This window comes from Erinaceus europaeus, chromosome 7, assembly GCF_950295315.1.
Source record: "Erinaceus europaeus chromosome 7, mEriEur2.1, whole genome shotgun sequence".
Classification (NCBI taxonomy): Eukaryota; Metazoa; Chordata; class Mammalia; order Eulipotyphla; family Erinaceidae; genus Erinaceus; species Erinaceus europaeus.
In genome coordinates, this window is record NC_080168.1 from 32,492,429 (window position 1) to 32,506,678 (window position 14,250).

Sequence of the window (14,250 nt, forward strand, 5' to 3'; positions counted from 1 at the left end):
TGGAGTTAGTTACATGAATGAATACATGACATTTTTTTTCTTTTTGCTTATGACCCTTTTGAATTAGACATCCAATACTCATCACTGAAAGAGTCCTCTGAATTAGGACTTGATACCAGTCCCCACTGACATTTATTTTCTCCACACATTATGCCTTATTTTTCACCTAGCAGTGGATGGGTAGGCTCAATATACCTAACAACTCTAAAGGATCTGGTTCATGATGGCTTGGTGGTCTTCTGACCTTTCTTTGGGTTCAGCATGGGAGATAATTAGGATTTAATTAAATCTTGTTACTAGTGGTGTCTTTGTGTGTATTAAGCACATTTGTTTATTCAGATGCTTTTGACAACTGGGACCTTACTGACCCCAGGCAGATTGTCCCTTCTAAGGTCAGATAATTCCTACAGACAGCAATGGACCACTGGTGCCTTCTAGAAGCAAACCAATCCATCTTGGAGTCCCTAATCCCAGCCACCTCCTTACCCAGTTCTTAAAGTCCTAGACACCTCTTTCTTTTCCTTTCGTTTCCTTTCGTTTCCTTTCGTTTCCTTTCCTTTCCTTTCCTTTCCCTTTCCTTTCCTTCCCTCTCCCTCTCCCTCTTCCTCCCCTTTCTTTTCTTTTCTTTCCTTCTTTTTTCATATTTTTATTTATTTTGGATAGAGACAGAGAGAAATTGAGAGGGAAGGGGGATATAGAGAGGGAGAGAGATACCTGCAGTACTATTTCACCACTTGTGAAGCTTTCCCCCCACAAGTGGGGACCAGGGGCTTGAACCTGGGTCTTAGTACACTGTAATGTGTGTGCTCAACCAGGTGTGCCACTACCTAGCCCTCACCTCTTCCCTTCCTTCCTTTCTAATTTTTTTGTGATATCTTTATTTACTTATTGGATAGAGACATCCAGAAATCACGAGGGAAGGGGGAGACAGAGAAGGAGAAAGACAGAGACATCTGCAGTACTGCTTCACCACTTACAAAGCTTTCCCCCTGTAGGTGGGTCTGAGGGCTTGATTCCCAGGTTCTTGCTCATTGTAACATGCCGGGATAGCCTGAGGGTACTTCTTCCCAAGCTAGTGCTCTCTGGGTTGGAGAGAACTCAACTGGAGCCGATCTAGGCTGCTGCGTGGGAGAGGGATCAGGAACTCGTGCCGCACTAACTTTGTAGGAGATACACTCTGGAACTCTCGGAGCCGGAAAGCAATTTCCAAGTGTCTTTAATCAGAAGAGCAGCTGTTTTTATACTCTCCAAGTAGGGTGGAAACAGGATGTGATATAGAGAGGGTGGAGAGAAAAGTGACTGGTGAAAATCAGAGTGTGACAAGGAGGGGGCGGAGCAGGCGAGAATCCTATCACTGAACCACCAATGCCCTGGAGGGAGTGCTTTATGTAAAAGTGATTTATGTAAATAGACCAAAGGTTTGAATGGGATTAAATCTATCCCTATATAGGCATATGGTTAAGCAGAAGCCAGGGGGAGCTGGCATACTACCCAACAGTAACATATGTGTTCAACCAAGTACACTACCACCCTTCTTTCCTTCCTACCTTCCTTCCTTCCTTCCTTCCTCCTCCCTCCCTCCCTTCCTTCCTTCTTTCCAGTTTTTATTAGTGATTTACAAGATCATAAGCTAATAAGGATGTAGTTCCATACAACTCCCACTGTCAACGTTCTGTGCTCCCCCCAATAATATAATAACCACCCCAGTTCTCCCAAGGTCTGAGAGATGATCACTCCCTGCTTTAATCAGCTTAGGGACAGAGACTGACCAGCTAACTGATGTGTCAGGGCCAGAAAGCCGATAGTCTGTAGGCACAGAACCTACCAAAACTATTTGTTTACTGTTGTTGCCGAGGCTTCCTTCCTTTGGGCTGACTTCTTTAGGGCCTGGCTCAAACCTGGGTTGTCCACATGGCAAAGCGGGCACACTATCCAGGTGAGTTATTTTTCTGGCTTCCATCCAGACTATTTAAAGGTGCTCACCTCAAATCTGCTTCGCCTGCTTACTCAGGCATACACATTCCTTCCTGCAGAAACTGTGATAAAGACTAGTCCTTCTCTCTTTAGCTAGCTCTTCTGCATCTCAACCAATTAGCCTGTCTTTGTATTGTGAGGCACACTGCCTCTCCCCAGGAATGGTGAGTGACAAGCTAGCTTTTCAATAATAATTGTCCTGATCTATTGGCTTCACTATGCCCAGATAACAATATAAATGGCATTAGAAATATTATAGACAGGCTGGGAGTCCATGTCCAGCAGAGAAGCAATTACAGAAGACAGACCTTCCACCTTCTGCACCTTCCACCTTCTTCACCCCATAATGATCCTGGGTCCATACTCCCAGAGGGATAGGAAAAAAAAAGAATAGGAAAGCTTCCAATGGAGGGGATGGGATGAGGAACTCTGGTGGTGGGAATTGTACTCCTCTTTTCCTATGGTCTTGTTGTGGATCACTATTAAATCAATAAAACTAGATGAAATAAATAAAAATGCTCTATTATGTAAGTGTATATATCAAGGACTGAAGTGACTCTTATTTATTTATTTACATTTTTTAAAATTTACTTATTCCCTTTTGTTGCCTTTGTTGTTTTATTGTTATTGATGTCATTGTTGCTGGATAGGACAGAGAGAAATGGAGAGAGGAGGGGAAGACAGAGAGGGGGAGAGAAAGACAGACACCTGCAGACCTGCTTCACCGCCTGTGAAGTGACTCCCTTGCAGGTGGGGAGCCGGGGGCTCGAACCGGGATCCTTACAGCAGTCCTTGTACTTTGCATCACATGCGCTTAACCCACTACGCTACAGCCCAGCTCCTGACTCTTTTTTTAAAAAAAAATAGTGAGAGAGAGGTGCAGAGAGATAAAGAGAGATAGAGAGAAAAAGACCACGGTACTGAAGCTTCCTTCATAGTGATGGGGGCTGAGCTTGAACCTGGGTTGGGCACATGGAAAAGTGGCACAATATCCAAGTGAGCTGGGACAAAGTGATTTTTTTTTAAAAAAAACACAAACATAAAATCTACACACAGTGAAAGGCACAGATCTTAAGCATGCAAGTCAATGTGTTTTGATGTGTGTATGTGTGTATCCACACAACCAACGAAGACTTAGCATATTTCTATAACCTCAGAAGATTCTCTTATATTACCAACCATTCACTGTTTTATTTATCTATTTATTTACTTGTTTATTTATTGATTTATTTTTGCCACTAGGGTTATCACTGGGGCTTGGTGCTTGCACTATGCATCTACTGCTCCTGGTGGCCCTTTCTTTCTTTTTTTTTCTTCTTATATATATTTTTTATTAGATAAGACAGAGGGAAATTGAAAGAGGGAGAGAAAGTTGGATACCTACAGACTTGCTTCACTGCTTGTGAAGCAGATGTCCTGTAGGAGGGAAGTGGGGCTCAGACCCAGGTCCTTGTGCTTGGTGGTAGGTATGCTTAACCAGGTGTGCCACCACCTGGCTCTCCTCCCCCACTGATGTTTAAATTCACAGCTAGGCATTCTTCATATTGAAAATTCCAAACAAACTGAAACAAAAGCTCTCTGTGAAAGCAGGGCAGTTTCTATGGAAGTTTCTGAAAGGTCAGAATTTGGAGTATTTCAAAACTGGAGTCAGCTGTTAGGAGGCACCTTCTGCCTCAGGCTGCTCAGAGAAGTCTCAGGAGCAAGAAGTATCAGGAAGGATGCTGGGGGATAATATAGGATGATCAGAATTTCTCCTGGGGCACAGTGTGAGTGGTCACTCAGAAGTTTCCTCCAAAAACCCTAACCAAGTCCCCAGTTGAAACCGATCTCTTTCCTACCTATATATTCCTCCTTTGCTTTCAGACACAAAATCTGTTTTGTAGAGATAATTAAATACGGCATAATAGCCTAGTTCAAAATTAGGGAAAGGACTTCCAGACACTTTTTTTTTTTTGCCTCTAGGGTAATCACTGGGGCTTGGTGTCTGCGCTAAGAATCCATTGCTCCTGGTGGTCATTTTTTTTTTTTCCCATTGTTGCTGCTGTTGTTGGATAAGACAGAGAAAAATGGAGAGAGGAGGGGAATACAGAGAGGAGGAGAGAAAGATAGACACCTGCAGACCTGCTTCACCACCTGTGAAGCGAACCCCATGCAGGTGGGGAGCTGGGGGCTTGAATTGGGATCCTTGTGCGGGTCCTTGCGCTTCACACTATGTGTGATACCTCCTGGCCCCCAGAAACTTTTTAATAAAGTAAAAATTCAAGATTTGATTATATTTTATTACCTTGGCTGATAGGAAACGCAACTGAGTCTAATGCTTACCTAAAGTACTGGGTCCACATTCACTACTCTGTTTTTTGTAGTATCAGAACCTTGCATATGTGCAATTCCATTGCTCCTGGTCTACCTTTCTTTCTTTCAGATCGACAGAAAAAGAGAGAGAAAGGGACAGACATCACAGCACTGCTCCACCATCCATGGAGCTCTCTGCTGCTCCTGTGGAATTCTGGGATTTGAACCTGGAGCTTTGCATATGGTGAAGGGCATGGTACTGGGTGAGCTATCTCCAGTCCCCCACGTGTGTTCTTTTTTCACCAGTTTTTTCTCTTCAAATTTTATTTTTAGTTGGTCTGTTTTATATACAGGTGTCTCCAAACTTATGATGATTCAATTTAAAGTTTTTTACTTTATGCTGGTGTGAGACTCATTCAGGGGAAACCAAGTTTTGATTTTTTTAAAATCACTTCCAGGCTATGTAGTTTGTGGTTCCATATTTCCTCCCGATGCTGGGCAGCAGCAGCAGGTCCCCATTTGACCTCATGATCAGGAAGGTCCACCGACTCTGCTCTGCAGTGTCACAGAGCAGATACCTACAGGCACATTTAAGGTAGGTCATGCCAAACTACGATGCTTAGAAGATTAGGCGTATACAGGGAAGATGCTTCACCAACAGTGAAGCAGGTCTGCAGGTGTCTCTCTCTCTCCCCTTCTCTCTCAATTTCTCTCTGTGCTGTCAAATAAAGTAAAAATAAAATAAAAGGGAAAAATGGCCACCAGGAGCCATGGATTTGGCGCAGTGCCGGTACCAAGCCCCAGTGTAACCTTGGTGGCAACAGAGAGCAAGAGAGATGGGTGTGTTACATGCATTGTTCACTTACAATATTTCTATATTTATTTATTTATTCCCTTTTTGTTGTCCTTGTTGTTTTATTGTTGTAGTTATTATTGTCATTGTTGTTGGATAGGACAGAGAGAAATGGAGAAAGGAGGGGAAGACAGAGGGGGGAGAGAAAGATAGACACCTGCAGACCTGCTTCACCACTTGTAAAGTGACTCCCCTGCAGGTGGGGAGCCAGCGCTCGAACCGGGATCCTTACTCCAGTCCTTGCGCTTTGCACCACCTGCGCTTAACCTGCGCTACGCTACAGCCCTACTCCCACTTACAATATTTCTAATTTACATAAGTTTATTGAGATATGACCACGTTGCAAGTGTGGGAAGATCCATATTGTATTTGTGAGTTAGCTATGTGTTTTTCAGAACTCTGTAACACCCTTAGTACGCTGGACTTGCTTATGTGACTACTTTTTTTTTTTTTTTCTTTTTCTTCCAAAGTTTAGTAAAAGGTATTACTCAATCAGTGCTTCAACAAATATTTAAAAAACTTGAGTTGGATATGACTGGGAAAGAGCTAATGCTAAACTTTCTCCCTTTCCTTTCCAGTAAAGGGATGACCCTAAGAGGATGGACCACACTGAAGAGAGGGTTGTAGAAGTGGGACTCACAGCTCAGTCCTTCCGGACCTGCCTACTCTCCCGTAGCCGCACCCCTCTGCAGAGGACCCACCTCTTCCGTGGGCTTTTTCTTTTGGGTAGTGATGGGTATGGAAGTGAATCTCCACTGGGAAAATGAAGAGCTCTTCTGGGGGTTCATTGGCTTTAAACTGACTCTTCAGGGGGGCCAGCACTCTGTGTGTTTCTTCTGAGATTGGAGGTAATTTCAAAGCCTTTGGGACCTGGAGATAGTTTAAGAAGAAAAAATAAATTAATAAAACAGCAATAACAAACACACACTCTCTCTCTCTCTCTCTCTCTCTCACACACACACACACACACACACACACACACACACACACACACACACACACACACACCAGATAGCCAAACCCTGTAGGGGACCGATGACATTGTAGCTTGTTCGTGTATTTCTAGCTGAGTGTGATGTCACTTCCGAAATCATGGTGAGAAGTCACACTAACCACCCAGGTATCTGACTTGAGTGATGCTGCTTTGCCTCTTGGATACTTGGCTTTTCCCCTGTGAATTCAGTCTCTGATTCCTCTGGGGGCTACAAATAGGACATGCCCAAGAGTTTCAGAGAGGAAATACAGACTTTATATCTATAGCTGTAGAAGCAGCTAGGTGGAAGTGATCTAGCTGAGACTTCTGGGTTTAGATAGATTTGCCTAAATTCTTTGCTACAAGCATTTTTTTCCCACCATATGTTGACTGTAAAGTAATTTTGCTGTAAAATATAAAATAACTGGTTGATGGTTTAGCCCATCTCCCTCCCTCCCTAGAATCCTTCCTTCCTCTCTTTCTTTCTTCCTTTCTCCACTCCCCTTCTTCATTTTCTACTAGGGCTCAGAGTCTGCATGATGTCCCCACTGTTACTAATGGGAGAGACAGAGAGCAGTAGAGAAGGGGAGAGAGACACCTATAGCCCCGCTACATTCCAGCATTCCAGAAGCTTTCTTCCTGCAGGTGGGGATGGGGGGCATGGGTCCCTGTGCTTGGTAGTGCACATGCTATACTCAGTGGCCACTGCCTGCTCCCTCTTGTTTGGTTTCAACTGACATAATGCTTCCCTTTTTATATTGTAAATATCTGGGCACTCACCAAGCTTTAGAAGAATACATACACAATTTGCCAAGAGATATACTAGCAAAAAATATATATCAAGTAAAGGATGTTTGTTGTCTCTATGACATACTTTATTAGAATTATCAAACAAATAAATTCCAAAAAAGACTCGAGGTTAACTTAGACTACACTAAAAATCTAGATCTACTTCCTCCCTAACTTGAGGCCAGACTCTGTAGACCCAATAATGGGTTAGAGAGAACAAATGACATTCACAGCTTTAACAACTGGGAGAAAGTCTGAGCTTGTCAGACACAGAAGGGACTATAGAAGCTGGAAAAGGACACGAGACTGACTCTCTTAGTAATGGCCATCTTGGTCAATACCAGGCCACCTCATCACCTGGGGTCCTAATCAGGGACTCTTTGGATTATTACACAGGTATTATGGAGTCTCATTATAAGCCATTTTATGGGTCTTTCCAGGACCCTACCCTCACTGTAGAGTAGCAATGGTAATGACTGTCTCACTTTCCAAAAGAAGGCTGGGTCACTTGAGGAAGACTGGTCCTGCAATGCCTAGACGTTTCCCAGCTGTGACCATGGACTGTGAGCTCAGACTGAGAGGGATTTGGAGGTTTTACAGACTTCTGTGCTAAATGTGAATACACATGGACCCCAGATCAGATTGATACGATAAACAGTTAATTGTATCTATATATTTTTTTCAAGTTTGGGAGCTGGACTGCCCTAATCTGGGTTTCAAGTTCTGTTCTCAACTCTGACACCGTCCTCCCAGACAATATTCTGTTTCACATTCATGTTAGCTATTATGCTTAAGCAAAGATTACTAAAGTCATGGATGCCTAAAATAGACATCCTAGCTTTTTTCTACCCCCAGGGTCTCGATTCTCATCTGCTCTATTCCTACTCTGTGGTTCCTGCTTATTAGATATTTTGTTCTGCTTAATATCTTACTGCCTTTTAGCCACCGAGTTACAGATGTTACTACTACTGGTCTTCCTGGGTAGATGTCCATGTCAACATGTCTTGGAACCTCACCTCTCCAGAGCCCTACCCCACTAGGGAACGATAGAAAAAGGGTGGGGGTATAGATCAACCTGCCAATGTTCAGGTCCAACAGGGAAGCAATTACAGAGGCCAGAACTTATTCCTTCTGCACCCCAATAGAATTTTGGTTCGGATCCCTGGGGAAAAGATAGGGGAAGATGACCAGAGGACTCTGAACCAGAATTCCACTGGGACCCAAAACATTTATTACCAGGAATCTTTGTTTTTGATACCATTACTGAAAAGGAAGTGAATCTGGAAAACACCAGAGGAAGTCAGGCACTCTTTTGCTTACCTAAGAAAAAAGGAAAAGGGAAGGACACTCAGAAGCAGTGATATGTGTAGGTGTGACTTAGGAAGGAAGGCAGGATCATAGAGAAAAAATGGGCAAAACAAACCATATATAGATATAGACAGATAGATAGAGTTGTATCTGTGGTTGACCTCAGGAGAACTGTTGCAGTTTCCACTGGAGGGAAATGGGGATACAGAACACTGGTGGTAGGAATGATGTGAAGTTATACTCCTATTATTTTATAATTTTATGAATCACTAATAAAAAATTTTAAAAAATTAAAATCTGGTGGTATTACTTAGTAGAAGTGTGAAACAAGGAGCTGTAAATGCCCCTAGATCTTGGGACTTAGCATAATGGTTATGCAAAAAGACTTTCATGGATGAGGTGCCAAAGGTCTCAGGTTCAGTCCCCAGCCACAGCCATAAGCAAAGCTGAGCAGTGCTCTGGTTAAAAAAAAAAAAAAGAATAATAAGTGGTCCAGGAAGTGGCACAGTGGATAAAGCACTGGACTCTTAAGCATGAAGTCCTGAGTTCGGTCCCTGGCAGCACATGTACCAGAGTGATGTCTGGTTCTTTCTCTCTCTCTCCTCCTATCTCTCATAAGTAAATAAAATCTTTTTAAAAATATTTTTAAAAATGAATAGTAAGTTAAATTAATGCCCTTCATTCTACTTACAATTGAACTAGATAAGATAAAATATGTTGGAGTAAATATAACAAAAGAGATAGAAGGCCTCTACAAAGAGAACTCTAGGACATTGTTAAATGAAATAGACACAAAGAAATGCAAAGTTGTGTCATTTGGGCCAAAATGGATAGAACTGGAAGTGATTGTACTAACTTAAAATAGCAAAAGGGGGTCAGGCAGTAGCACAGCGGGTTAAGCGCACGTGGCGCATAAGCGGTGAAGCAGGTCTGCAGGTGTCTATCTTTCTCTCCCCTTCTCTGTCTTCCCCTCCTCTCTCCATTTCTCTCTGTCCTATCCAACAACGAATGACATCAGCAACAACAATAATAACCTCAACAAGGCTACAACAACAAGGGCAACAAAAGGGGGAGAAAAATAGCAAAAAAGCGAAAGACAACTACTGGATGACTTGGCTCATGTGGAGCATAGGTGACTAAAGGAGATAAGCTAAACTGCTCTTAGACTTTGTAGAACTATGGTGCTTATGGAGAGCAAGAGGAGCACATAGGACACTAATGATCAAAACATAAAATAATGAAATCCACACCCCTTCTCCTACTTTTCATGATTTTATCTTTTCTTTTGTTTTTTTTAAAATTTTTTTTAAAATATTTATTTTATTTTATTTATTCCCTTTTGTTGCCCTAGCTGTTTTTTTTTTTTATTGTTGTAGTTATTATTGTTGTTCTCATTATTGGATAGGACAGAGAGAAATGGAGAGAGGAGGGGAAGACAGAGAGGAGGAGAGAAAGATAGACACCTGCAGACCTGCTTCACCGCCTGTGAAGCGACTCCCCTGCAAGTGGGGAGCTGGGGCCCGAACCGGGATCCTTATGCCGGTCCTTGTGCTTTGTGCCACCTGCGCTTAACCCGCTGCGCTACAGCCCAACTCCCCTTTTCTTTTGTTTTAAAGACTAAATATTGTCCTATGATCAATCATTTATTTACTTTTTTAAAGATTTTATTTATTTATTTATTAATGAGAAAGATAGGAGGAGAGAGAAAGAACCAGCCATCACTCTGGTACATGTGCTGCCAGGGATTGAACTCAGGACCTCATGCTTGAGAGTCCAATGCTTTATCCACTGCCCCACTTCCCGGACCACTGGTCAATCATTTATATGGTGAAAATTTTGTCACCAAATTTTCTTGTAGCAAAAAATATATGGTGGAGCCACTAACACAAGATTTCTTTGTATGGAAAGAGAAATGTCAGCACTTATTTTAAATGGAAAGAGAAAGGAGCAGAACACTGAATGTGGAAACTTTAAGGCAAGAAAGGGCATGAAATTAGAATATGTATTTGTGTTTGCTTATTGATATAAACTTTCTAAACTTTTAATTAGATTGATAATTTCTGGTGTAAGATATAAGTCTTTGATCCACTTGGAATTTACTTTTGTGTTTGGTGAAATATGGTGGTTCAGTTTCATTCTTCTGCATGTTTCAACCCATTTTTTCCAACATCATTTGTTGAAGAGACTCTGCTTTCCCCATTTAATAGTCTGGGCACCTTTGTCAAAGATTAGATGTGGGGGCTTACTTTTGGGCTCTCAACTCTATCCCACTGGTCAGTGTGTCTATTCATGTTCCATTACCAAGCAGTTTTGATAACAATGATCGTATAATACAATTTGAGATCTTGGAATGTGATGCCTACAGTTCTTTCTTCTCACATTGTTTTGGCAATTCTAGGTCTTTTCTGGTTCCAGATAAATGTTTGTAGCATTTGTTCTATCCTCCTAAAAAATGTAGTTGGGATCTTGATGGGAATTGCATTAAATGTGTATATGGCTCTAGACAGCATATTCATTTTAATGATGTTAATTCTCCCAACCCATGAACATGGAATATCTTTCCACTTCTTTGTGTCTTTTTCAATTTCCTTGAGTAGTGACTCATAGTTTTCAGTATACAAGTCTTTCACTTCTTTGGTTAGGTTTATTCCTAGATATTTTATTGTTTTTGTTGCTACAGTAAAAGGAATTGATTTCTGGATTTCATCTTCTTCTAACTAAGTGTTTGCATAAAGGAATATCACTGACTTTTGTATGTTAATTTGTAGCCTGACATCTTAATGTTTTGCCTGATGATATCTAAAAGCTTCTTGCTGGATTCCTTAGGTTTTTCTATGTATATTATCATGTCATCTGCAAATAGGGAGAGTTTGACTTCTCTTCCAATCTGTATGCCTTTAATTCCTTATTCCTGCCTGATTGCTATGGCAAGAACTTCCAACACTATGTTGAATAGTAATGGTGATAGTGGGCAGCCCTGTGTAGTACCTGATACCTGAGGGGAAATACTTGCAGTTTTTCACCATTGAGTATGATGTTGGCTGTGAGTATGATGTTGGCTGTAGGGTTGCTATATATATAGACTCCACTATCTTGAAGAATTTTCCATCTATTACCATTTTTTGTAGTGTTTACATCATAAAGTGGTGTTGGATTTTTCAACGGCTTTCTCTGCATCTATTGATATGACCATGTGGTTTTTGGTCTTGCTTTTGTTGATGTTGTGGATCACATTGATTGATTTATGTATATTAAGCCAACCTTGCATGTCTAGGATAAACCCCACTTGGTCATGATGAACAATCTTTTTAATAGACCGCTGTATCCAGTTGGCTAGAATTTTGTTCAATATTTTCGCATCTATGTTCATCAGAGCTATTGGTCTGTAGTTTTCTTTTTTGGTTGTGTCCCTGTCTGCTTTTGGTATCAACGTGATATTGGCTTCATAGAAGCTGGAAGGGAGTATTCCAGTGCCTTCAATCTTCTGGAAGACTTTTAAAAGTAGAGGTATTAGTTCTTATTTGAAGGTTTTGCAGAATTCATTTGTAAAACCATCTGTTCCAGGACTTTTATTTTTGGGAGATTTTTGACAACTGTTTCAATTTCATTAGCTGTGATGGGCCTGTTCATGTTATCTACTTCCTCTTTACTTAGTTTTGGAAGTTGGTAGGTATCTAGGAAATCGTCCATTTCTTTCAGGTTCTCTATCTTGGTGGCATATAGTTGTTCATAGAAGCCTCGCTTGATATTTTGAGTTTCTGCAGTGTCTGTTGTGATATCTCCTCTTTCATTTACTATCGGATTTATTTGGGTCTTCTCCCTTTTTTGTTTTGAGTCTGGCTAAAGGTTTGTTGATTTCGTTCACTCTTTCAAAGAACCAACATTTACTTTCAATGATCTTTTGTATGGTTTTATTATTCTCAATGTTATTTATTTCTGCCCTAACTTTAGTGATTTCTGTCCTTTTGTTTGCTTTAGTATTTCTTTGTTCTTCTTCTTCTAGGTCTTTAAGATGTGCAATCAGACTCTTTATTTGTGCTTTTTCTTGTTTCCTAATGTGTGCTTGTATAGCTATGAACTTCCCTCTCAGTACTGCCTTAGCTGTGTCCCAAATATTTTGATAGCTTGTGTCTTCATTTTCATTGAAGTCCTGAAACATTTGATTTCTTCCTTTATTTCCTCTTTGACCCAGTAGTTTTTAAGTAGTACACTGTTGAGCTTCCACATTTTGGGACTATTACTAATCTTTTGTTGATTGTTAAGTGTTAGTTTATTTTCACTGTGGTCTGAGAAGATGCTTGGGATAATTTCAATGCTCTTGAATTTACTGATGCTGTCTTGTGTCCTAACATATGGCCTATCCTTGAGAATGACCCATGTGGATTTGAGTAGAATGTGTATTCCAATTTCTTGGGGGAGAATGAGTCTGAACATGTCCAATAGTTCTAGTTTATCTATCTCCACATTTAGCTCCCTTATTTATTTTAAAAATTAAAAAAAAATATTTATGAGACTGACACGCTGCCTACTGTGCTAAGGAGGGAGCTAAATTTTTAAAATATTTATTCCCTTTTGCTGCCCTTATTGTTTTATTGTTGTAGTTATTATTATTATTGTTATTGATGTTTTCATTTTTGGATAGGACAGAGAAAAAATGGAGAGGCGAGGGGAAGACAGAGATGGGGAGAGAAAGACAGACACCTGCAGACCTGCTTCACTGCCTGTGAAGTGACTCCCCTGCAGGTGGGGAGCCAGGGACTCAAACCAGGATCCTTATGCCCATCCTTGTGCTTTGCACCACCTGCACTTAATTTGCTGTGCCTGACTCCCAGATCCCTCATTTCTTTATTTTCTGCCTGGATGATCTGTCAAGTTGAGGTAGTGGGGTGTTGAAGCCCCTTATTATTACTGTGTTGCTGTTAATATATTGCTGTAGCTCATTCAGTAGATATTGATGTATTTAGATGGCTTCTCATTTTTATTGATCTTAATAATTGTTAAATCCTCTTGATTGACTGATCCTCCTAGCATTAAGTAATTTCCATCCCTATCTTTTTAAATTTTATTTATTTTAAAGTCTATCATGTCAGATATGAGAATAGCTGTTCCTACCCTTTTTTGTGGGCCATTGGCTTATATGATAGTTTCCCATCCTTTCACTTTGAGTCTGTGTTTGTCTTGTTGAGTTAGGTGGGTTTCTTGTAGACAGCATATTGTTGGGTTATGTTTTCTGATCCATCTTCATACTCTGTGTCTTTTAATAGGTGAATTCAGGCCATTGACATTTATTGATATCATAGATTGAAGATATTTTAATGCCATTATTGTAGCTTTTTAGAGTGTTCTGATATGTTGTCTATTTATTGAGTTCTGACTGTTTATAGGAGAACTTTCAGAACTTCTTTCAGGGCAGGCTTGGTGATAGTTGATTCTTTCAACTGTTATTTGCTGAGAAGGTTTTTATGCCTCCATCTAGCCTAAATGACAGTCTAGCAGGATACAGTAGTCTTGGTAGAAAACCTTTCTCATTGAGCACTTAATAGATATCTTGCCATTCCCTTCTGGCCTGTAGTGTTTGTGTGGAGAAATCTGCTGCTAATCCTATGGGTTTTTTTTTTCTGTAGGTGACTCTTTGTTTTTCTCTTGCAGCCTTCAGGATCCTTTCTTTATCCTTATTCCTTTCCTATTCTAAATATGATGTGTCTTGGTGTCTTTATGTCTGGGTTAATTCTGCTTGGAACCCTCTGGGCTTTTTGAACCTTTATGTCATTGATGTTGTCCAGACTAGAGAAGTTTTTAGCTATTATGTCCTGGAGAATGCTTTCTTCCCCTCCATCTCTTTCTTCCTCTGGTAAGCCAATAATGTGTATATTATTTCTTTTGAAGTCATCCCATAAGTCTCTGTTGTTATTTTCAGTATCTCTCAATCTTTTTTTTTTTTTTTGGAATCTCTTACTTCTTTCTTATTTTTCTCTAATTCATCCTCGATCTTGCTAATTCTGTTTTCAGCCTCATTTATTCTATTCTCTCTGTCCTCTACTGTTTTCTGGAGTTCATCTAT

At 40.6% G+C, this 14,250-nt stretch overlaps 1 protein-coding gene across 1 annotated transcript in view; it reads right to left on the bottom strand.

Annotated features, from left to right (window-relative positions):
- KIAA2012 (KIAA2012 ortholog) overlaps positions 1-14,250 on the bottom strand; it is a 189,284-nt gene that overhangs the window by 134,541 nt on the left and 40,493 nt on the right. The window contains exon 8 of the mRNA XM_060194124.1: positions 5,821-5,989. Within this exon, the coding sequence (XP_060050107.1) occupies positions 5,821-5,989 (169 nt within the window). The remainder of the gene's footprint in view (positions 1-5,820; positions 5,990-14,250) is intronic.